The following is a 26746-nucleotide window of genomic DNA, read 5'->3' on the forward strand; positions in this document are numbered from 1 at the left end:
ATATATAGAGAGGACGCAGTGTTCAGAATGAACAGTCAAGCAAAATACGCCACCCATAGCAACGCGTTATGGCAACGACATTTCAGACTGACAGATACGTAAAAGATAAACGGGACTTTTCCGCCATTTGTTACTGTTTTGTACACATTGTTATATTAATAATAATTCCAATTCTGTTTTATTGGCCACAATATTATCGATGATTGTTGAGAGGGGCACTTTTGATTAATTTTCAAAAAGGGTAGAAATATGAAATAAATGAAATATTGAAATATGAAATGAAATATTGAAATAATGAAATATTGAAATAATGAAATACGTAAAATAGACATCTTTGATGCTTTTCAGTGAGCGCTTACACACAGATACACACAGGAGCGTTTGAAAGCGATTCACAGAGTGCTTACACACATACACACGGGAGCAATTGAAAGCAGTTATCTATCAGTGGATATATTAGGGATCCGCTGATAGACACCTGCTTTCAGTTGCTCCCGTGTGTATGTGTGTAAGCACTCTGTGAATCGTTCAGCAGCACTCAAAATGCTAGAGGGAAATGCTGTTATCATATTTTTAAAATTTCAGTACCGAGTTGGTACCGTTTCAATACCAAAACTTAAATATTAATATAAATTTGTTCTGGAGAAAAATGTATCAGTCACAAGAAAGGGAGAGATGATCGGAAGAAAACTCAGTTTGGAACATGGTTGGAAACATCACTCTTCATAGGCTTTGATACCCCTCTCAGGGTCAGAGCCTACACAGTTCAAGGAGATAGCTTTGCAGCACTCATCCGATTCATCCTAAAGATAAATACAGGAGTGTTATCTCAAATAAGCAGTGTACAGTCAGTGAAGAGAAGATGGACCGGTATGATTGATCTCATGGTGTTATTAAAGGGAAATAGACCAATTCACCATCCTGCTGTATTGACAGATAAAAAGCAACTCTTGGGGCTAGTGTTCAGTGCACGTCTAAAATGAATAGTTCATCCAAAAGATAAAAAACTCATTATTTACTCCCTTGCATGTTATTCTAAACCTATATTTTATCATGGAACACAATATTTTTTGTCAGAAAATCGTTACAGAATCATGCTTGGGGAAACTTTTGCTATAGTCATGATGACTTTGAATAAATTACCTATTTTATCTTACATTTTTGATCACTTAGCCTTTTTTCAGTAGTACAGAGGAGAAGAGACAGAAAGTGAATGTGTGGCCGGAAAGGAACCCGATTGGCATCATATCCCGGGATTCGAAATCATAAGCCCCTGAAACTGTTGGTGAACGTTAAACAGCCCAGTCCCAAACTGCTGTTCAAAAGTTTGGGATCTGTAAGATTTTAATGTTGCTAATAGAAGTTTCTTCTGCTCACCAAGGCTGCATTTAAATCATTTACAATAACTGTTTTCTGTTTGAACATGTTTTAAAATGTGATGCAAAGCAGAATTTTTTTTGGCATAATTTTTTTGTAAAATGCTGAATTTTAATCACTTAGAAAAACAATATCAGCAATATCCTCAATAAGCCAAAGCCACAAAATACGATTCTGAGGTCGAACTCGTATTTGTGAAGCACAAAAGCGTAGGACGTGCCCGACACTTAGGGGGCTTTGAAAAATCGCTAGCCCTATGTAGGAGTACAAGTGATGTTTCTGTCAACCTCTTTGTTTATTCAGAACATTTTCTCACAACCCCCTCAATGCATTAGGCAAGTGTGTATAAGTTGGGAAACAGCTTGAGAACGCTTGTGGCAAGAAGCACAACACAAAGCCCATTGATTACCTATTCAAATACACTTTCATCCATAATAATGGCTTTAGGACTGTCTTACACAATATAAAGGTCTATGTGGCGGCACCTAGCTCTCTGTTGGAATTCATTGGTTCACACTCAAGTTATTATCTGGTGAAATCACAAAGCAAAATGCACACAAATGTAGTCCTGCTCTGAATATACAAATATTGATGAACATCTTTGATTTTAATGAAGTTGAAGAAAAAAATAAAATAAAATAAGGGCAGATTAGAACCCGGAACCTTTGGTAGGTTTACAAAAACTACCACCAGACCACTAGAGAATTGAAATGTTATCCGCGGATGTGTTTATTCACTAATGCAAAGAATCTCGGGAATAATTATATATGTGATGCAAATTAAAGGGTTAGTTCACCCAAAAATGAAAATTCTGTCATTAATTACTAACCCTAATGTCATTCGACACCCGTAAGATCTCCGTTCATCTTCAAAACACAAATGAAGATATTTTTGTTGAAATCCGATGGCTCAGAAAGGCCTCCATTGGCACCGATATAATTTCCTCTCACAAGACCCATAAAAGGCACTAAAGACGTCGATACAAAGCCCATCTCACTATAGTGGCTCTACAATCATTTTATGAAGCGATGAGTAGTTTTTGTGTGGAAAAAAAGAGCAAAATAACAGCTTTATTCGACAGTTTCTTGTGTTCCATCTGGGACTTTGATGTGAACTCACGAAGCACCACGACGCATACACAGAAACATGACCTGGAAGCGAGGAACTTTGTTTACAAGCAGAGGAGGAAGCGGCGTATCTAAGCTGTTGAATTCTACATTGATTGTAGTTTAGGTGCACATGCACGACCAAGTAGAGTCAGCGTATCTGAAAACGGGGACATCTCGTCACCCTAACATATAACAGTGTTAAAGGGTTACTTCAGCGATTAACATATGGCTTTGTATCAGTAGAACCCCTGGAGTATATTCAAATGATCGTGCTCCCCCCTCTTATATCCCCCTGAGACGAGAGATTTATGCATTTTATTTCTGGAAAAATTCCTCTCGTGACGCAAATTGACGATATTTGCGTCACGAGAGGAATGTTTGCCCAGAGGCTAAAGACTACAGCCAGCAGAGGGAGCCATTTCCGCATGTTTTCAACTCGTGCATGGGGAATGGGAGATCACACTTACCGCACAGCTCAACTACAGGCATTAATTTAAATGGATGCTGAGCAAAGTGTTTTAACTTCTCAAATTAATTTCTATGAAAGTTAAGCTTCCAAAGGCATGAACTGAAAACGCGTTGTGAATGTATGCCGCGAATGTGCTCATGTCTCATCAACTCATTTATGATGTTAAATGTAATCTGACTCCTAATCTGAGTTAGTGCTGTGAGACTCACGCGGCAACTCGATCGTTATATTGAACAGACACGATCAGTATTTAATTGTACTTTCTGAACTCAGTCTCTGTAATCCAGTAGCGGTGGCTTTGGGAATGGCCTCACAGGGCAGCGAAGCATTCTGGGAATTGTAGTCTTTCATCCCCATGAGACAAAAATACATTTTCTGTCTTTTCTCAGTCTAGAAAGCACCAAATTCAAAAATAATTTCACATTTCTACTACATTAATGACCCAGTTTAAAAACAGATTCATCTTCCCAGCGCTGAAGTACCCCTTTAAGTGACGTTTCTATTTGTATTTGTTCTATTTTAAATCCTTGACGAAACTAAAAGAAAGCATATGTCTCTATCATTTTGCTATCATATAAGTTATTTGGATTTCATGTTCTCACTGGGGTTGTATATTATCATAACTCAGTTTCATTAATTCATTTTTATCAAAAGTAACTCCATTTTTGTTAGATCATTTAGAATAAGTAATTCCAAACATTGTGAGGCAGACAACATTATATGATTAAATACAATCAAGTTATAAAAAAAACTCCACAGCACTTCCCAGTGGATTTAGTTATAGTGTAATCATGGATTCACTGCATTTACGGCCTGCAAAGTAACAGTAAACTTTGAATGTTTTTTTGTTTGTTTTTTTTTTTATTTTTTTTATATGAATTAATTACAGCTAGAGTATTTGATTAATCATGCACACCCCATATCAGTGTGGGACAACGAGACCAGAGAACAGAGTAAAAGAGGCAGCACATGTTCAGAAAGCTTTAAAAAATAAAAATAATAATTGGGAATGATAACGAACATGGTTCTCTAACCAGGCATAAATCGACAAAAGGTAAAATAATAATAATTCTAGCAAGCAATTCATCCACACTGACTGAGCCATTATTTTTTCAAGCAGCAAACCTGCTTCACTATTTGACACAATAATTGCTAATCAAAAGAAAAGATGATTTATCTAGATTTTGGGCCAATGAAATCGCACAGTAGGCGGGGCTACTGGGTCCAGTGTAAAAGAAATGGCAATAAAGCATTCAAAAAATGCTTTGCCACTTCTCATTGTAAATGGGTGCTTATTAGAGAAGGGTTATTGGAGGCAGACACCTGAACTTGAGGGAAATTGCACCATTTTTTCTTTCCATTCTTCTTTTTTTTTCTTGCACTCTCAAGGCCTTAATTAAATATAAATGTGCCAGCTAAAAAGGTTCTAGAAAAGTCTTTCCCAGTTCCTGAACCAGACCTCAACTATTCATTAAAGTATTCAACTATCCTCAACTGTTCATTATTCATAATCAGGCGTTGCATCCAATTAAGCCTTCACATGTAAAATGAAAGGACCTTAAGCATCATAATTTATACTCTATATGTTTTTTTTTTTTTTTTTTGGTTTTCTTGTCATGTATGACAGCACTTGAGCTTACTTAAAGGTATTGTTATTAATAGTCTTAACATGTGAGACTGAATAGACTGGATTTTGCAGAAAATCCAACTTTGAACAGAATATCTCATGTTGAGCCTTAATGTTTGAATGGATGTGCTGGTGTGTTAGCGAGATATCTGCTGCCCCACTGTGTTCATGCGCACACACACACTAAAGGAATTCATATATTTGTGTCTGGATATGCACCCTGGAGAGGAAATGAACTGTGACTCATTCATACAAATGGATTTGCAAATTGGCAAATGCCTGTGTTGAATTAATGAGTTTAAATAGTTCATTTCCTCTTCACTTCACATTGTCATCACATCTGAATCATTCTTTCACTTCACTGTCGTGGTGCCACATACTTTGATTTTGTTTTTTGCTTTCCTTCAGTGATCTGGTGAACGGTCTGGTGTCTTTGATGAACAGTAACATCAGCAGTCCAGTTAACCTGGTGAGTTTTTGCCCAAATTTTGCTACACTATATATATATATATATATATATATATATATATATATATATATATACAGGGAGTGAAGAATTATTAGGCAAGTTGTATTTTTGAGGATTCATTTTATTATTGAACAACAACCATGTTCTCAATGAACACAAAAAACTCATTAATATCAAAGCTGAATATTTTTGGAAGTTTTAGTTTTAGCTATTTTAGGGGGATATCTGTGTGTGCAGGTGACTATTACTGTGCATAATTATTAGGCAACTTAACAAAAAACAAATTTATAACCATTTCAATTATTTATTTTTACCAGTGAAACCAATATAACATCTCAACATTCACAAATATACATTTCTGACATTTAAAAACCAAACAAAAACAAACCAGTGACCAATATAGCCACCTTTCTTTGCAAGGACACTCAAAAGCCTGCCATCCATGGATTCTGTCAGTGTTTTGATCTGTTCACCATCAACATTGCGTGCAGCAGCAACCACAGCCTCCCAGACAATGTTCAGAGAGGTGTACTGTTTTCCCTCCTTGTAAATCGCACATTTGATGATGGACCACAGGTTCTCAATGGGGTTCAGATCAGGTGAACAAGGAGGCCATATCATTAGATTTTCTTCTTTTATACCCTTTCTTGCCAGCCACGCTGTGGAGTACTTGGACGCGTGTGATGGAGCATTGTCCTGCATGAAAATCATGTTTTTCTTGAAGGATGCAGACTTCTTCCTGTACCACTTTTTGAAGAAGGTGTCTTCCAGAAACTGGCAGTAGGACTGGGAGTTGAGCTTGACTCCATCCTCAACCCGAAAAGGCCCCACAAGCTCATCTTTGATGATACCAGCCCAAACCAGTACTCCACCTCCACCTTGCTGGACTGGAGCTCTCTGCCCTTTACCAATCCAGCCACGGGCCCATCCATCTGGCCCATCAAGACTCACTCTCATTTCATCAGTCCATAAAACCTAAGAAAAATCAGTCTTGAGATATTTCTTGGCCCAGTCTTGACGTTTCAGCTTGTGTGTCTTGTTCAGTGGTGGTCGACTTTCTGCCTTTCTTACCTTGGCCATGTCTCTGAGTATTGCACACCTTGTGCTTTTGGGCACTCCAGTGATGTTGCAGCTCTGAAATATGGCCAAACTGGTGGCATCTTGGCAGCTGCACGCTTGACTTTTCTCAGTTCACGGGCAGTTTTTTTGCACCTTGGTTTTTCCACACGCTTCTTGCGACCCTGTTGACCATTTTGAATGAAACGCTTGATTGTTCGATGATCACGCTTCAGAAGCTTAGCTATTTTAAGACTGCTGCATCCCTCTGCAATATATCTCACTATTTTTGACTTTTCTGAGCCTGTCAAGTCCTTCTTTTGACCCATTTTGCCAAAGGAAAGGAAGTTGCCTAATAATTACACCTGATATAGGGTGTTGATGTCATTAGACCACACCCCTTCTCATTACAGAGATGCACATCACCTAATATGCTTAATTGGTAGTAGGCTTTCCAGCCTATACAGCTTGGAGTAAGACAACATGCATAACGAGGATGATGTGGTCAAAAACTAATTTGCCTAATACTTCTGCACTCCCTGTGTGTGTGTGTGTGTGTGTGTGTGTGTGTGTGTGTGTATATTTGATGATATATATATATTTATATATACTAAAAAATATATACTAGAAAATAAGTATTTAAACAACTTGCTTGGAAATCACTTTGGATTTCACTTGTATGTGTGTGTGTGTGTGTGTGTGTATATATATATATATATGTATATATATATATATTAGGGCCGGGACTTTAACGCGTTAATTAATTACGGGACTTTAACACGTTAATTAAGATTAATTACGCAAAAAATAAATAATTTTAACCACACTTATTTTTGCACCGCGGAACGTTTTTCAATGAATGAGTTTCGACGGACCGATTATACTGGAACACCAACTCGCGTTCATGAATGGTTCACGAGACGAGTCACGACAAAAACCAAGCGATCCTCCCGTGATCTCTCTTGAAGCCAATACGGAAGTAATGTAAACTTCAATTCCTCAACTGGCCACTAGGGACAGGCTCCAGAAGGGAGCAGAATCTCTTTGAGCCCCATGTTAAAATTCCCAACTTTAAAGCAGAAAAAAACATATTTACAGCCTGGAACCAATTGTGGGTTTGGCTTATAAGGCTAATTTTGATCTTCATGACAACTGTGAGGGGGGTGAATTTTTTTATAACTCATTCGTTTACGTTATATAAAGCCTTAAGGTTCTGCATAATTAAGGGCGTGTATAGCCATAGTGGATATAACAAGTGGATAGCCATTTATCTGCCGTCTATAGTCATTGCGTCACCTCAGCTCTGCGCACATCCCGCCTCTTTGTCCATTTTCTGTTATCCGGGATTGACACGCGATGACTCGCTCACAAGATGGCAACGCCCAGCTCGCCCATACTTTAAGCTTCAGAACGGCTTATCGGAATCCTATGGGTGACGTCACGGACACTACGTCCATATTTTTTTACAGTCTATGACAAAAACACATGAACGAAGAAGCTGATGAGACCACTTTGCTTGGCCCCGTGGATGGGAAATTTTGTTTTAAAAAAACGAAAGGATGGAATCGTCGACAAGAGCATGGTTGTGTGCAAGCTTTACAATAAGGAATTTGCGTATCACCGCAGCACCTTGAGCCTCAAATATCACAAATATGCTTTTGCTAAACTTAATGGCAAACATTGCACTGGTCTGCTGGACTGAAATAAATAAACAATATTTTGTTGATTAAGTGTTCAGTCATTATTCAATGGTATACTAAAAATCTATGTGAAATATGACGTTATTTGTTCTCTCACTGTTCTCACTGTTCTCAGGCCAAATATTTATATGCAATTAAAATGTGATTAATTTCGATTAATTAATTACAAACCCTCTAATTAATTAGATTTTTTTTTTTAAATCGAGTCCCGGCCCATATATATATATATATATATAGACAACCATTAGTACTGGTTTGTTATAGTTAACTGAAAAAAAGGTTATTTGTAAAAAAAAATGTATTATTTTTTTTACTTTATTAGTTAAAATAGTTTAGCTTGGTGTACTAAATCAAAGTACAATTTTTTTGTATTAATTTAATAGCGCTACATTTTTTAAATTCATTTTTACAGCATGTATTGATCTACGTTGATTTGTAAATATACTATTGATTATTTATTAGATTAATAATTTATATAACTTGAAAGGTTATAAATGTATTAGCATATTTAGTAAATTAGTAATATTAATGAAAACGCATCCGATTTTTAGTTATTTGAATGCATGTAAATATGTTTACGCTAGTAAATGACTAGACTTATAATGACTTCTAAATGGACTAGACAGATCTTATAAAGATAAACCTAAAAACGGGGGGTTTCAAACTGGGTCCAGGTCCTTCAGATGGTTCTAAATGGGTCCCCAGGAAATTTCAGAGAATAAAAAGAGCAAGATTGGTTAAGTCTACTGAGCATTTCTTTCTTTTTTTATTCCTATATGTTTCTCTCCTTTATTTCTACATACATCATTTCCAGAATTGTATATGTTTGCTTTATATCTTTCTAGTGAGTTTTTCTCAGTATAGTCATCTTTATCTTGCTCATTTGGGTGAGGCAGTACCGGTATTCTTAACGCAGTACGTGAACTGTACGTGATGGACTTTAGAAAGGGGGTCCCATATAAAAGGTGGATCATATTTGGGGGTCCTTGGCATCATAAAGTTTGAAACCCCTGCCTAAAAAGACCAGTCTATTGCCTGTCGCATCATTTCACCACCATCATTTTCAGAGCTATTTTAAGCACATTTGACAGAATAATTCTACCTTTTGTGTTATGTTTAATTGAACTGATAGCCCTTAACACAGCACATTGTCCAAGAGGTGAATTGCTTGGCCTTCAGTCTTAGCCAATTCAATGTGATTTTAAACGATTTTAAGACCCTCTCCCATCTAACCCTTTTGATCTCTCTTCCTCATGCCTGCTCTCTTCTAGGGCAATCCAGAGGAACACACCATATTGGAGTTTGCACAACTTATTAAAAGTCTAGTTGGTAAGTAGAATTTCTATAAAATTACAAATGGGGAGTTAGAATATTTATTAATACCAAACCGCTGAATGTATATCCTCAGTGAGCCGCAGTCATATTCAGTTCCTTCCAGAAGCACAGGATGATCCACAGAGGAGGCGGCCAGACATCCGCAAGGCCAAAATGCTTCTGGGCTGGGAACCTGTGGTAAGTTATGGACTGGATTGTAAAACCTGAGATCACCTACATTGTGGGAACCAGCCAGCAGTCCCCACTTTTCAAAAGGCTTATAAATCATACAGGATGAGTTTTTTTGAGAAAGTAAAAATTTAGAATGTTTCCTGTGATGGGTAGGTTTAGGGGCAGTGTAGGGGGATAGAAAATACGGTTTGTACGGTATAAAAACCATTACGTCTATGGAGAGTCCCCACAAAGATAGTGAACCAGACGTGTGTGTGTTAACACATTGTCAAGGATAGCACATCAGCAATTATCTTAGAGAAGCAGTGGTTGCTGCCATCAATTTGTGAAAGGTTACAAGGCTATCTTCAAACAATTTGAACTCCATCATTCTACTGTGAGGAAGATTCTTCACAAGTGGAAGACATTTAAAACAGACACCAATCTTCCCATGAGTGGACATCCCAGCAAATTCACCCCAAGATCAGACTGTAATCCTCAGAAAAATGTCACACAACCCAAGAAATATACAGCGCAGACTCTACAGGCCTCGGTAAACACGACAGTACAATTAAAAATAGGTTGGTCAAATATAGCATTTTTGAAAGGGCTGCCAGGGTTGGTCAGATCCCCTGTCAATCAAACTCTCAGCGAAGGGTGAATTGAATGATAGGGTGTCCTAACTTTGTCACCCATGGTTTTGTACATCTTGACTATTTGTGCTTAAAAAAAAAATGACTGTAATATCTCGTGTTGTTGTTCAACTAAGGTCTTATTTTCCAAATTTTAAGACCTGCCAAGTAGGGCTGCATGTTTATGACAAAAATAATAATTGTTGATTATTCCCTTGAAATTGTAATTGTGAATAAAAAAAAAAAAAAAGTATTATTATTTTTATTACGATTATCACAATTGACACTGAATGATGTTTTGAATAGCTTTAAATCATAGTTGGAAGACAACTGTATATGGGGTTAGAAGTTGCATTATTCCAAGCAAATAGATTGTTATCCACAAATAATGTAAAGTACGGAAGCCCTGAACGGCCATGGATAATATTTTTTTTCTGTCTTATGTTGTGATCACGAGTTAATTATCTTGTGATCTCAAGATAACAAAAGTTGTTTTGTCGTGATCACGAGTTCATATTTTCTAAGGTACACAACTGCGCCATGAGGTGGCAGTATAGAACCAATTAACTGATGGGGTGCGGTATAGCCTATCCACCTTGTGTTGTACTGGTCCAGATTGAACGCGTTGAAGACCTTTCGTGATCACTATAATTTGTGCAGTACTGTGTGCATTAGGCAATTAATATAACTGAATGGTCTAATGTGATTAGTTTGCTATAATAGCGTTTGGTGCGTTACTAAACTTACTGTTAAACTCATTTTGATTTCACTATTCTATTTGCACCTTTTTGTGCATTAAAATGCCATTTTAATCAGCAGCCTAAATAACTGTTAGTTTGCCACATTGTGTCACTCAATGTATCGCCTAGATGTGATGTATAGCCCATGTAAAGATGCATTGCAGCCTAATTTAATTCAGTGATACTGTGCAATTAAAACGATTGTATTTTGTACGAGACTGTATTAACTGGATTAAACGTTTGTTTGTTTTTAGAAATATGGAGTAGGCTACTGCACCGCTTTTAGAATAAAGGCTAGAAGGAAGGATACTAATAAAAAACAAGTTATGTAATGTTATTTCAAACGAATGAGGAAAATAAAATGGGCTGAATCGAAACTAAACGATTTTTAGAATAGAACAGAATAATCTGCCATCCTTCTGAAGGCACCCCCTCCTTCTCTTTTGATCATTTAAACATGTTAATTATACAAATAAAATGTTTATTAAGTGAAGCAAAGATTTTGCTGAAAGATCCAGCGCACGGTTTATTATCCATTGATCAGATGCCCGTGAAAATTGTGTTCGGTGCAGCAACAGTAGACTCTGGGTGCAGTGCAGTATTTCAGAATGAAACTCGTTATCACGAGAAAACAACTTTTGTTATCTTGAGATCACAAGATAATTAACTCGTAATCACGACATAACAAGACGATGTAAAACATAAAAAAATATTATCGATGGCCGTTCAGGGCTTCCGTAGTAAAGAGATTCACAAAAATTAAATAAATTCACAAATAAATAGAATGAGAGCCACAAATATATGCAGGAGTTTCACAAAAATGAATTAGATTCACAAATAAATACAATGGCATTTGTGAATTAAAAAAAAATATCCACATGTTTTTATGTCACAAACACAACTCTGCCTTGCATTCATTTGTGAATCGCTTCTCGTGCATTTGTTGATGGCTTCCTCTGCATTGGTGGATCTCTTCTTGCACATTTGTATCATTCCCAGCACAGTGCATCGATTTTGAAACATTTCTAGCGCCTACACTCACACAAATCTACAAATAGGTAGACTCCACCCACTGTACTTAAGCCAATCAGATATCGCCCATATTGTGCTGACCAATCGTAGCACGTTCTTGCTCCAACCAATCACGTTGAAAAACAGAGTTACGACCCTATGAGTGACACAATTGTTCCAGCATTAAACCCTATCATTTCTGTCAGTGTAGGCAAATTGTATCTCAAGCACTCTCGCTGGCAAATTGATGAAATTACTGCATATTTTAGGGCATTAGTTAACCTCTCATGAATATTGATTTAAGATGTATTTTATGAAGCACGTTTGAGTTAGTTTATTGTTATATATATCGTTAGACTCTAACTTCAGTTAGATAATGTGAGCAGCACTGCTAAAGCTACTATATCCAGATGCTATCTGTCATTCCAACAGTGTTTAGTCTCTCTGAGCTCTTACTGTCAAATGCATTTCTATGAAGTATTTGACAGTTGCCATTCAAGGAATAATGTATCTCTTTACATGTATTTAAGAATCTATTTGTTTGGAATAATGCAACAATTCAAACCCCATACCTGCATGCCATATTTGTATATAAAGATTTAAAAAAACTATTTTCTTCCTGAGAAAATGTGTTTGCCAAGCACTAGATTATTATTTTTTATTATTATATTCTGATACAGAAAACCATAGAATTCAGTAGGGTGTCCTAACATTTTCACATGACTGTACATACATTCTTCCATCCATACATATTCTTTCATGCATACATACATAAATTAGGGCTGGAACAAACAATCTACATCAATCTACATTGCAGCCATATCACCCTGTAGTCCAAGGCTGGTTTCCCAATTAAGCTAAGCAGGGCTGAGCATGGTCAGTATCTGGATGGGAGACCAACTGGGAAAACTAGGTTGCTGCTGGTAGAGGTGTTAGTGAGGCCAAAAATCCCATGGCACTTGTCGTAAAGAGTAGGGGTGTAACTGGACAAATTCCCTCCACTGGCCCTTACCAATCATGGCCTCCTAATAATCCCCATCCATTGAATTGGCTCTTTCACCCTCTCTCCTCTCCACCTATCGCTGGTGTGTGGCGAGCGCACTGGTGCCGTTGTACTGTGGCTGCCGTCACATCATACAGGTGGATGCTGCACACTGGTGGTGGTTGAGGAGAGACCACTGACATGAGTGTAAAGCGCTTTGGGTGTACAGTAGTACATATGAAAGCGCTATATAAATGCCTCATTTATTCAATCTATTGATTTAATTTTTTCCCGATTAATCGAATTATCTATCTGTGTGGTGTTTTTTTGTTCTTGTTGTTTCCTACTGGTTAATCCGTTTTTTGATTTTCCCTTAATGGCTTATTAATCCTTTGGTTAATAAACCAATAATTGACTAATAAATAACCAAAACTAATCTATGCATTAACCTTTACCTAGTGATATTATTTTTCCACAAAACAAGGTTTATGCAGTGAAGCCCTAATTAGGAAAAGTGTTTACTATGGCTGTGATCACAGTCATTTGCAACTTGCAGGATTTCTTAAGTGTGAATTCTGAAATGCTTTGTTCATTCAGGAGATTAAAGTAGCTGCTTGAATATGTTCATTCAGCTTCATGAGCAAACAAGTCACAACCGGATTATAACTAACCATAGCGGTAACCATAGCGACACGGCGGTGTCCATAAAACCATGATGTTTTTCCATGATTGACAGCGCATGATTAAATAAATGAGTCCAATCCAGGCGCAAGTTTATCCATTAGATATTTTAAATAACCAACTCTGTTACCAGTTGCAGAGCATGTTTGAGCCGCGCGTCCCATACCTACGGCAGCTCATTAAAAAAAAAAAAACCCTGTATGAATGCAGCCCCGGGATGTTTTCTTTTCAGATGCTCTTCGATAGAAGTTGTGCTGCTGTGATTCATAGTGTGAAGAGCACTATTTATTCGGTCTCTGTTGAAAAAAAATTCTACACTTTAGATCGGGCATGATATTTTTGTAAACGGCTGATTTTCAGCATGCCTGGGAGCCGCCATCATTGGGAGACATAAACACGTCGACGAATCAACGCATTCCTCACAAATCAACTTAAGGGGCTTTCGCACTAGGCACGATTGCTCAACTTGATTCTCCTGAACCTTTGTGCTCACCTTGCATCATCACACACATGCACGGTGTATGATAGAAAACAGCGTGTCAATAATATATTGTGTTTTTTATTCGAGTAAACAACACTTGAGTGTATGTGCGTCACATGATGGCAGCTTTCTGCTTCTGCTTGCAAACAGACTCTTTGAGGAGACAGTGGATTACCATTCATTTGCCACCTTAATTTCACATATATATGTGTGAATACACTGCGGGCTCTGGCCGGTTTTACTCTCGCTAGTATCCAAGGTAAATCATCAACACTATTATCCCTTATGTTTTAAACTAAATACATTGTAAATGTGTGCACAGGTAACTTCACTTCACGAACAAGTGCCCACCTAAGTCTGTTGCTTTCACATTCGCAGTAAAGTTCCGTGAAATTAAGGGAATTTTGGACTTGGTGTTTCCTCATTTACATTTCTGTGAAACAGGTTGTCATGGCTAGCCTGACATTCTGACCCACATCAAGATGTTTGGTCTGGAAACTCACCATTGACAGGGCTCAATCCGAGGGGCGGGATAAACGGTTGTCTTTCAAACTCCCTCTGCACGGCGTGCACGCAATTGGATATCGCTACAACAAACCAGAGCAACGAAGGTGAAGCAGAGCTCGTTGACAGATTTCGCTGTATCCGGTCGGCAAAACTCTGAACACATCTTCCCTTCTTAAGAATGACTTCAGTGCCGTTCTTTGTTCTTCTCTCAGAGAAAAGCTGAACTCCGAGTCTTCCAGAGTCGCGGTCAAAGCTGATTCGAAAGGCCGCCGTGTACAGATATGTATTGAAATAGTTGCTAGACGATACTCGCAGCAGATTAGATTTGCTGCCGCTAGGGTTAGTCTAGATTTCTACGCTAAGTCATGGCTGGATAATTTAATGTTCTTAGTCACCCTGGTGTGCTAAAATATTAAGCATAATGTGATTTAATTTTTCACCTTTTTTTAAACTTCAATTAAAGATTATATATTAGGACTGTCAACGTTAACACGCTAAAGCATACAAATAATTTACGATTAAAAAGTCCTTAACGCGTTAAAATAATTCAACGCAAATCTATTACAGAAGTACATAAAGCTGCATCATTAACAATTTTTGTCACGAAGTTAGATGATGTTAGAAGTCGGGAGTTTATCACAATCACTGAGCAGCATCCACAAGCACCTGTAACCTGGTAGGAGGAAATATCCATTCTTAGCCTAGAAATCTAGACGCACCCTAGTAGCAGCAAATATAATCTGCTGCGAGTATCATCTAGCAATTCTCAATACACTCAGAAGTGTAAAAAGCTGTAAAAACCAAACTCTGGTCAGGCCAATAACATTGTGTATAGAGTTGGTGGGCGGGACTTAATATAATGATGGCAGAGTTGCACTTGCATGCTACTAGTAAACGGCGGTCTTTCGAATCAGCTTTGGCCGCGACTCTGGAAGATTTGGACTTAAGCTTTTCTCTGAGAGAAGAACAAAGAACGGCACTGAAGTCATTCTTAACAAGGGAAGATGTGTTCTGAGTTTTGCCGACCGGATACGGTGAATGTTTAATCTATCAACGAGCTCTGCTTCACCTTCGTTGCTCTGGTTGGTGGTTGTGCTATCCTATCACGTGCAGAGGGAATTTGAAAGACAACCGTTTATCCCGCCCCTCGGATTGAGCCCTGTCAATGGTGAGTTACCAGACCAAACATCTAGATGAAGGTCTGGATTGTCAAGCTAATCCATTCTAACTCTTCAGCCTGATTCTGCTTCTCTATTTGTGATCAGGCCGTTAAACTCTGGGAAAGGTTTCAGTGATCCAGTAATCAGCTTATTACATCACACATATCAAGAGAGAATAGAGTCTCACGATGCGGTTTTAGTGAATTATTCGTTCCAGTGTGTGTTTTCTTTAAAACACGAGCTCTGTCGTATTCTGCGATTGTTTCCGAAGAGCGCAATTTTGGTGACGTACTGGAGTCGTGCAGTGAGCGTGCGAGAGTCTAACAATCAATAAACAGTGAATGTGCGCACTCTTGATCACTAATTGCACGCTGCTTTCATGTACAGACACACAGTACATTTGCGTTATTTCCACACACACACTCAGGAAGGATATTTCATTTGTCACGTATACTTTGTTTTGTTTAGTAATTGTAGGTTGTTCCCAAGCCTGCAGCACTCCTCTCATTTACTGAAGCTTTCGCACCTCGATCGCCCCCCCGGTGACCGGTCCCAGTATAGCCACACCTCCGTGTTTTCTAATGGACGCGAGGCAAACTAAACAAACAAATTCCACTTCAAATATTTTTCCCCAAAGTTAGTTTGTCATTGTAGGCAATTATTATCACGATGGTTTCATTTCAAGTGTTCGTTTTTTTAAATAAGTTTAGTTTTACTTAGTTATTTGATGCTATAAAACGGGTGTGACGTCATGATTGACAGCTGAGATCGACATCTTCTCAGAGTGAAGTCACTGAGACACTAACGGACTTTTGTGGGGGATTTTTGGGAGCAGATTGGAGCTTTATTTGCAATTTCGAAGAACAATTATTTTAAAATGTGAATTAGGCCGGAAACACACTGCAAGCGTGGCTGCGTTTCTGCTGCGTGTCATCCGCGGGGCGGCTGCCTGGCGTTTTCTCTGTCTTTGCACACCAGAAGCGTGTCTGACTAAGAGCGCTGCTGCTGCAGGGAAGCCCTATACTTAATTTTAAATATAAATATATTGCCTATTGATACAGTAAAGACAACGTCGGCAGTAGCCTATTGGCCATTATATCTATGGTACTGACGGCAAAATAGGCTACAGAATATTTCGTTCTGTATTGACTGGTTTAATATTTCAAAATCGATAATTATGTTGTTTTTTATTATTACAATTAGGCCTATATCTGCATTTATGTGAACCTTCAGACTTTCAAACATGAAAATGTCATTTATTAATATGTATTTGTGTCAAAATGGCATATAAACATCTTTTCCTATGCTATTTTGCCTAGAAACGCTTCCAACACGCTCGCATGTCGCGTGAAAAATAGGCGTCTCTTCTATTTGAAGCATGCACGTGTTTTCCGCGCGGCTGACTTAGGCAGTATGCAAGCTCTAACCGGTTAACATGGGAGCCGAAATAAAAACGGACACACAACGCAGCTGAGACGCTCACGACACGCTTGCAGTGTGTCCCCGGCCTTATACGTGTGCACAACCGCACAGGCATTCATAACGGTGTGGAGCAGATCGAGTGTTTTCTATTCATTCCTTTGGCACCAAAATGAATGAACTGAAAACGCTCTCACTCTACTCCGCACCGGTGGACACACACCTTTAAGAATGGCCATGCGCATTTTACTTTCGCTTTAGAATTGGCGCCAATTCGGGATGGGTTGTTTGAATAGTGGGGTCATTACCCTATTATTCTTAATGAAAAACAACAACAAAACCGTACAATGACAAAACATAAATAGATGCTTTCACATTTTGAAATCAAATCTTCCTTGTCATTCAGCTCCTCACTCGTGATAAATGAAATCTGACTCCTGCTGCTGGTCTGTGCTGAGACTCAGTTTTTAATTGTAGTTATTCTGGGGGCGTATTACAGAAATATTAATTCGTCACAACCCTCGCAGTGCATTGTGGGTATTCTCTAGTCGTTGAGTGTACATCAGTTGTACACTCGTTATTGCAGCCCATTGTGGGATTGAATGTGCACGCTCGATAACCTGTACAAATGGATGTCCCCTCAAAATGGAATGGTATAGGGGACGATTTCGGACACGGCCATATTATGCATGTAGTTTTTACAAATCTCAGTTGTGGTTGATCCAGTCATAATTCATTCAATTAGTCTGTTCATTCAAATGTACTTTGTGTTTGCAGGTGCCACTGGAGGAAGGCTTGAACAAAACCATCCAGTACTTCAGCAGAGAGCTGGAGCATCAAGCCAATAATCAGTATATACCCAAACCCAAGGCCGCACGGATGAAAAAAGGAAGACCCAGACACAACTGATGAATTGTGTTCATCTCAGGGATGCCGGGACACCGGAGGACCTTAGACATCCAGCAGCCATTTTACGGCGTGGCTTTCCCACCTCCCACTACCGGATACATCTTTTTGAAAAAAGGAATTTCTCATGTTTTCCGCAAATGTTTTGAAATGCAGCTCAGCTCAGGCAGAGAGCCGTCTTTAAAGAGTTTGTTTTTCAGTCAAATGTGCCTCAAAGAAATCCAATTTACAAACTTTGCCTTGCACTTTGGTTTGTCAGTCGTCTGTCTGTTATTTAAAGCAAGCTTAGATCATCTTGCGCATTTTTGTTGTTGTTTACATTCTGTGCCGATTTAATTGATGTGATCTAGGGTTTGTTTGTTTTTGATTTTTTTTTTTATATCATTGTCAAAGCTGGTAGTGTGTTTTGTATGTTTTTCTTTTTTTGAACGGGCGCCTGCAGAAAATTATGGAAATTAGCAATTGCATATTATTTAAAGGTCTTGAATGTCTGGTCTGGAGCAGGAAACTTCATCCAGCTCTGTCCTGAAATTTGAGGACACGGATTAAAGAAAAGCTTTGGAAAATGTTCTTTGTGCTTTAATCTTTGTGATGACTTTGAGTAAAATCTGTTGTTACCTTTGTGAAACTTCATACTGAACTTTGAATCTAAAATTGATTTCAGGTGAATAGAATATTTTAATAAAATATATACTGTGATTTTCACTGTATTTCCTTTTTAATCTCACTTTCTGTCTTGCTCAGTGGCTGAACATTTCTGATTTCTGTTGCTTTCATCTATTCACTTCCTTCACCACTGATGGATGCATACGCATGCTGCATTGATCAAAAATACAATAACACCATTTACTTTTGTAAGATATTACAATTTTAAAATGCTGAATTTTCAGCATCATCACAGTCTTCAGTGTCATATTATCCAGAAATCATTATAATAATGTGGTCTTGCTCAAGGAACATTTCTTGCATTTCTTTTTGATATTAATGGTCAAAACATTTGTGCTGCTTAATATTTTTGAGGAAGCCATTTTCAAGATAGAAGCCATACGTTTTCAAGATTCTTGTATAGAGTTCAAATCATAAATCTTCTATAACACTAAACCGCCACTTTTGATCCATTGATGCATCCTTGCTGAATTTGAAAAAAAAAAAAACTAAGGTTTTGTGGTCTTTATTGTAACACTGCTTCCAGCATTTTGAAAATTACACCAGATGAAATGTAACTTCAAACCCAGACTTACCTTGAAAAACCACCTATTTTAATGAAATACAAGAGATATCTCCCTCCATTGATAGCAACTACAACGGATACTCGATTAAAAAAATTATTCCATCAATATTTCCTCGCCCTAATGTTCCCAACCTATCATTCTTTTTCCACTATAATAAAAGTGAATAAAGACTGGCTATCAAGCTATAAAACACTACGGTGGAGGAGAAGACTATCAGTAATAAACTACAAATCAGTCTTCATCACAAACTTATATGGCTTTATGAAAAGAATAAAAATAAAACATGTAAAAGTAATATAATTTTCATTTATGAATTAACTATTCCTTAAAAATGTATGTTATGTAATTTCTAACCATTACAATTAAAAGGAGTACAAGCTACAAAAGAAAGAAGCAAGCTGGCGTCACTGCACACAGAAAATGTGAGCGGTTATGGCAGCAGTGGCGTGGTTCTGGAAGGACAAGGTGTTTTAGTAATAGTCATAGTTGACATTTGCTCCATGCCTGTAAGACCCAGCGCTCCGAGGACCCATGGGAGAGTTTTCATCATAGTGATGCTGGCGACCTTGGTCACTGGATCGGTGCTGGTCCATCCAATAGGCGAGATCAGTTTCAAGTCTCTGAAGCAAACGAAAGCAGGGGGGAAAAAAGGTTCTTACAACTAAATAAAGGCGTTCTGTCCTACACACTTTATAATGTACTTCTTAAGACACACCCAATGTGATTTCGCCATGTGAAACATGTTCCTCGATCAACATTCCAATCAACCAATCAGATTTGAGGGACAAGTTTAGGCTTACAACCAGGGTTAGGTGCTTCTACATCAGTGTTATTCACTCATTTCCCTCTGATTTTAGGGATAACTTATGGATAGGGATGGGGTAGGACAACATTTTTGGACTGGAATGTTGTTCCAGGATTAACAAAATATGTTGATGTGAACATGTTTTACTTGGCAACATCACGGTGACTGATATCGGAGCGATTCATCAAAGATTTCGTTCTGAAGCCCTTGTGAATGATAAGGGTCAATCGTCACTGACTGCAGTTAATAGAGCTCATTAGAAACATTATTGAATAAAAGTACCTGCTTAGAATTACTTAATGGGTTAGTTCACCCAAAAATGAAAATTATTTAATTAATTACTCACCCTCGTTCCACACCTGTAAGACCTTTGTTCATCTTTGGAACACAAATTAAGATATTTTTGATGAAATCCAAGAGCTTTCTGAACCCTTCAGACAAAAATTGTATTTAATTAAACACTTTCAAGCCCCAGAAAGGTAGGAAAAACAGTCCATGACGATTCTTCGTTAAACTAGTCCATGTGAGGCCAACCTTAATGTTATGAAGAGATGAGAATACTTTTTTTGCACAAAAAAAGGACCCACTTTATATTAGATATGCCTTAACTGGTCTGTTCTCTGCGTTGTGTTGGAAATAGGACAGCATTCCACAAGCTGTCACATTTCCTTCAATTTCGAAGGCTGCGTCCTCCGAAGGACACATCCAGGATGCAGTATACGGAGTGTCCTCAGGCAGAATTAAACGAGACGTCCTTCGTAGGACACACAGGCAGGAAGTATCACGTTGCTATATGTCGACACGTTCAGCCTTAGCCTCGTTGCGCTCTCACGCATGTATATCTGGCGGTGGTGCCGTTTTTTAATACAGAAATATTACGGTTGTTAACAGCGACGCAAAGAATTGTGGGTTACGTTACCTCCAGCCGTGAAGGATACACCTCATGCACACTGCGAATTCCTGTAAAAGAAGGACGCATTTGAAGGTCGCATTTGGAGTGTCCTACTTACTTTTATGAAATGAGACAGCCTTATGACGTATGTAGCCTTCAAATGCGACCTCCGGAGGACGCATTCTTCGAAAATGACAGAACAGTTTCGCTAATCTTTTAATCCTCCCCGGTGCATCACCAATGCAAAGAGCAAATAAATCACATTAAACAAGAAAATAAACATCACAGAAAACATACCTGATAAGGAACAAATAAAAACAGCCTGTTAATGCAACTGTGAGACACCCTCGTTTACTAAAATGAATAACATGTGCATTTCCACTTAACTCAAAAAGAGTAAAATGACAAAAATCACCACACAGATGAGTAAAATAATAACATATACATAGTTGCAGAGTGGAAATATGGACATAAAAGCGACAATTAAAATAAATTAAAAAAGATTAACAAGAGCTCAAAATACCTCACCTTTCTAGCGCATTACCAATGCAACGAGGAAGAGGAGGGGCAAGAACAGGAAATGACATTGACTCGTGATGTCATCACAATTAAAGAGGTTAAGCACTCACATTTCAGTTAGGCATTTATATATCAAGTATATGTATATGAACACTTTTGGGGGAATTGTCATAAATAATATACCATTAACAGGAAACTTTTGTATCTGTATATGTACTAACATTTAAATTAATAATTTGATACAACGCACTTATTGTGTATTGCACATGCACGTTTTAACATTGTACTTTCATTTTTAAAAAATACCTGCAAATTAATTTATAATTACACTGTTGACACTTCCCTTACACCTAATCTTACTCTTAAACTTACCCAGCCCACACCTGTATCCCTAACTTACCTGTATTCACCTCAATAACTGCAAAAGTGTTATGCAATAGAATATAAAGTCAATTACATTTTGTTTCTTATTTTGTGATGTAAGTACACACTAAGGCAACTAATATAAAGTGGGACCCAAAAAACGAATAAACTTTATGCAACAATTTCTTCTCATCTGTGCCAGTCTCCTATGCCGTTTACGTTGTAAATACAGTGCTTCAAGCTAGAGCTTTCAAGTTCTATGGCAGAACCACTGGAGTCATGAGGACTTTAGTTTATTTAACAATGTTTTTCCAACCTTCTGGACCTTGAAAATGTTAATTAATTTGTTGTCTACGGAGGGGTGCGAGAGCTCTTGGATTTCAGAAGACATCAGAAATGTCTTCATTTGTGTTCCGAAGATGAACGAAGGTCTTGCGGGTTTGGAACGGTGATGAATTAACGACGGCATATTAATTTTTGGTGAACTAACCCTTTAAGGAACTTAAACCTTTTTTAACCCTTTAAAATTACATTTCACAGTGCAGTATACTTGAGCAAACATTTTCAAAAACTGTACTTATGTACAAGACTCTTTACTCATGTACAACAACTATGGACAGACATTTCTCATGTGTTTGCCTTAATCAATAAATAACAATTAAACTTTGTCTTAAATTGGCACAATTTTGTCTTACATTAATGTTAGTGAGAAGTAAAAATTGACATAAAGGTGTAGATACCTTTAAAGGGTTAGTTCACCCAAAAATGAAAATTTAAGGTGAACTAACAAACTAACTCCAACCGTTGCCGTATAATGCATGTCAATGGGGTTTTTATATGAGAGTAAAAAATGCATGCATACGTATGTGTAGTGGGCATGTTTAAGAGATACGTTATTATTACTGTTATTATTATTGTTGCATGATTGACCTGTCTTTAGCTTCTGAAGTGGTCTGTTGTAGGACAAGTACCGTAAGATTCCACCAGAGGGCGGGGTGAGCATAGAGAGTTAGTTACAGCCACACTGGTTCCCTTCCCCCACTCATAATACAGAGATCGAGGGAAACGCAACAAGTGTTCTGTGTCTGTTTATTAAAATATCTATGTTACCCTTTTCAGGTAAGCCCCTCAATATCCAAAGTGATGTTCATAATGAGTTTGAGTATATACGATGTTCGTATACTTGTTATATACCCATATTGTGAAATAGACGGAAGAGTTTGAATCGCACATGACGAACGTGAATAGCTGAAAACTATGCTATCGTTTAGCACATCTCGTGCACTGTATTGTTTACTATATGAAGTGAGGTTTGTCTGACAAGTAGTATGACGAAAATAGTGTTATTATGCGATTGAAACGAGTTTGCTGTAATAGTTTTATCTTTGACCACAGTTTTACTTTTATTTGCATTCCTACCGTAGCTGAGTGTTAATAGGTCACGTGTTGACTCGTCCATATTCAAGTGAACCCAAGTGTGTCATTAATTTAGTAACATGTGAAGTGTTATGTTGTGATAACTGAAATGTTATGAGATTAATATGCACTTTGAGTACAGAGTATATTGTATAGTATTACATTAACACGTATTTTCTTTACTGTCTATGAGATATTTTGTCACACATGCAGATGCAAATAATTTGGTTTATTGTGTGTACCAGGATGGATATAAGGGTTCATGCTAATTGATGCTCAACTCTTTAATTGTTTTGTCAGCAATACAATACAGATTACATTGGGTATGAACAAAATGTAATGTTATGCATGTTGATATGCATGTAATGGTTCTTTTAACCCACTCATAATACAGAGATCGAGGGAAATGCAACAAGTGTTCTGTGTCTGTTTATTAAAATATCTATGTTACCCTTTTCAGGGAGACTACATATGCATATTAAACCCTGTGGCTCTTGATGATACATTGATGTCTTAAAACACGAAATGATCGTTTTCTGCGAGAAACCGAACAGTAGGCTATTTGTTATTTTTTTTACCTCATCATAGCAGACAAATCTTATCTAGTGTTCCCATCCGTCAGTACTTTCTTCGAAGAAGGTCAAAACCTGGTGTGTAAAAAACCCTATTGACATGCATTATACGGCAACGTTTGGAGTTAAAAATCTTCATTTGTAACTAACCCTTTAAAACCTTTTTATATATCAAACTGGTTTATGGCATTTTAAAAGCTGACACAAGCACTCACTGCTTCATCAAAGCCCATATACATGAACTGCTGGATCCACTGCTGGACGTCAGGGCGGCTGCGGTCCCACAGGTTTCTTTTGGGTCTTTTAAGGGAGGCCAGGAACTGTTTGGCTTTGGAGGGAGTCACAGCCACAGCTGCGGCTGGCTTTACATCAGCGTCCACTAGTGGGAGACAAAGCAGGACAGGAGGACACAAATAGGGTATATTACCCTGGCAAAACTGTATAAATCATTAAAACTTGTCAGAGATATTTGTTCAGCTGCAAAAAGAAAAAAGAAAGTCACCTCTTTTCATCAAGAGTTTTTCCAGTGTGTTCTCACTTGCAACATCTAGAAAATATTACAAACTGAATTAGAATGATTATATATGTATGAGAATGTCTTTGTGAGGACCGGTTTGAGTTTTAGACCACTGGAGTGAGGACAAAAAGAGTAAAGTGGGAACATTTTGGCCATTCCTCACTTTTCTGAGACACTTTTAAAGGTTTGAGAGACAAGACTCTGTTTAAGAGATAAGATTATAATTAGGTTAAGGTAAAGGGTTTGGGGGTTAGGCCCTTGTTGTGATGGGTAGGGTTAGGGAGAGGGAGGAGGCGCTAGAGATTGCATTGTGTCAATAAATGTCCTCACAAAGATAGATGCACAAGAACGTTTTTTCTATCCTGGAGACGTCAACCTGAATGCACACAGACTCACGGGGACACCTGGGGGACTAAATTGAGGTCCCCGTGAGGAAACAAGCTTATAAATCATATAGAATTAGTTTTTTTGAAAATGGGATGGTAGATTTAGTGGTAGGGTTAGAGTAAAAGGAAAGAATATACAGTTTGTACAGTATACGTCCCCACAAAGATAGTGAACCAGACATTTGTGTGTAGGTGTGTATGTGTGTGTGTAAACTACTAACATTTAAATGAATCATTTGACACATTTCACTTATCGTGCATATACATGGTTTTACGTTGTACTTATATTTAAAAAATAAATATTGGTAACACTTCACAATACAGGTGCACTAATATGCATTAATTCATGCAAAACTAATGCACAGATAATCATGAGTTAATGTATTACTAATGTCGAACTAACCCATTTATTAATAATTACTGCATCAGCAACTATGAACATTCTATGTTATTAATGGATTAAGTAGTATATTAATTGCTATTAATTAAATATGACATCATGTATTAATTCCCTATAATAACATATATTTACCAATAATGTAAATTAATGTGTTAATTACCACAAGGGGTCAAAGCCATGCATTTCAACTGCCAGTTTTCTGCTTTAATTAATCATTAGCTAATGATTTATAAAGGTATCATATGTTATGACTTTACTTGTTAAGGCACATGAATATTAACTAATTGATTAAGTAATTATGTAATTGTGGTTATAGGTTGTGAATTAATTTTTAATTAGTTAATAGTCATGTGCCTCAACAAGTAAAATCATAACATAATGATACCTTTATATCATACCTTCATTAGCTAATGATTAATTAAAGCAGACAACTGGCAATTGAAATGCATGGCTTTGACCCCTTGTGGTAATTAACACATTAATTTAAATTATTAGTTCATATAAAATGTTATTAAGGAATGAATACAATATGACACATTTAACTAATCACAATTTAATGATTACGTAATCTAATCATTAATAAATGGGTTAGTTCTTCATGAGTCATACATTAACTTATGATTATCCGTGCATTAGTTAAACATGAATTAATGCATATTAGTGCACCCATTGTAAAATGTTACCGAAATATGTATATATAAGAAATCTTAACAGCACAAATTTACCCCAAAGCTAAAAATAAAAAATAAAAATAAAAAAAATAGATTCACAACCTTCAAGAAAAGTCAATAACGTTCAACTGTTTAGTATTTTCAAGCATTCATTCAAGAACATGACAGTTTTGTTATGCATTCAAAATGTCTGTGGAAAGAGTGACTCCATCTAACAGACAGGGGGAGGGCAGAAGATCATAAACTAAAACAAGCCGCAATGATGAAAAACAAATCGGCCTAATAACCAAGTAGACATCAATTGCAGGAGCACTTCTGACACGTCTTTTAGTGAGACACTGCAGAGATTTCTGAACTTCTTCAAGAACTCCTGCACCTTTAATACGCAGCTTGAACGTCTCCGGCTGTTTACTTGCTCTACCGTTCCTTTCACACATTTAATAGGCTGTAAAGTGAAAAAATGATACACATTCAAAAATATGCCTTCGACATGCTTACCCACAAAAAAATTCTGCCCACATGACATTTACCGAACTTTCCCACTTCAATACCAAGTAAAATCACCCACGTTCATACTTCAGGCATAACTGGAGTGCAAGCACATTTTAGCAGACACTTTTGAAAGAGAAAACTGAGGTGCAAAGTGCAATAAAAAAGAAAGGAAAAATGACCTGAGAGAGCCAGTACAGTCAGCAGGGCCACAAAGGTGAGCAGGCGCAGGTAAAACTTCTCAGAAACCATGATTTCTTGTCTTCTCTGTCGATTTGCACAACGGCGAAGGTCTGCAAGCAAACGTGCAGAGACAAAAGAGGAGGAGAGAGCCCGAGGGAAGCCCACGCAAACATTCTCAGCGGAAACTGCATCTGGCAAATTACTGTAAGTCGGCTAGCAGAAAGACCCTGTCTCCTTGTATATTTAAGCGAATGCACATGTGCAGCGTGAGTAGTTTTCCACATTCAATTGAGTTGCAGCTCTTAATACTGAAACATGATTCTAGTTTGACTTATTTAAGCCTCCACGTCTTGAATCATTTTGAGTTTAAGTAACTGTTGCCCAGAACTTTAAATGACAAAACCCAAACCCTAAAAGTGTGTTTAGGATTTTGAAAAAATATATACTTTGAACAATTGCACAGAAATTGCTTGTACATTTCACAAATAAT

At 37.6% G+C, this 26746-nt stretch overlaps 2 protein-coding genes across 3 annotated transcripts in view; one reads left to right on the forward strand and one right to left on the reverse strand.

The window, feature by feature from the left end:
• The window catches only part of uxs1 (UDP-glucuronate decarboxylase 1), a 97499-nt gene extending 78983 nt beyond the window's left edge, over window positions 1–18516 (forward strand). Inside the window, exons 12-15 of the mRNA XM_067443444.1 lie at window positions 4991–5051; window positions 9079–9136; window positions 9216–9319; window positions 17683–18516. Of these exons, the coding sequence (XP_067299545.1) occupies window positions 4991–5051; window positions 9079–9136; window positions 9216–9319; window positions 17683–17814 (355 nt within the window). The 3' untranslated portion in view covers window positions 17815–18516. The remainder of the gene's footprint in view (window positions 1–4990; window positions 5052–9078; window positions 9137–9215; window positions 9320–17682) is intronic.
• ecrg4a (ECRG4 augurin precursor a) lies at window positions 18168–26410 on the reverse strand. Of its 2 annotated transcripts, XM_067443445.1 has the most exons (4): window positions 26256–26410; window positions 24113–24157; window positions 23826–23989; window positions 18168–19663 (listed from the first exon to the last, which is right to left on the reverse strand). In XM_067443445.1, exons 1-4 carry the CDS (start codon window positions 26323–26325, stop codon window positions 19514–19516), a joined length of 429 nt encoding a protein of 142 aa, XP_067299546.1. In that variant the 5' UTR covers window positions 26326–26410; the 3' UTR covers window positions 18168–19513. The 2 variants fall into 2 exon arrangements, with proteins under 2 accessions (XP_067299546.1, XP_067299547.1); XM_067443446.1 differs by lacking the exon at window positions 24113–24157.
• Between the last annotated feature and the right edge of the window lie 336 nt (window positions 26411–26746).

Source organism: Pseudorasbora parva, chromosome 5 (genome assembly GCF_024679245.1).
Source record: "Pseudorasbora parva isolate DD20220531a chromosome 5, ASM2467924v1, whole genome shotgun sequence".
Taxonomy (NCBI): Eukaryota; Metazoa; Chordata; class Actinopteri; order Cypriniformes; family Gobionidae; genus Pseudorasbora; species Pseudorasbora parva.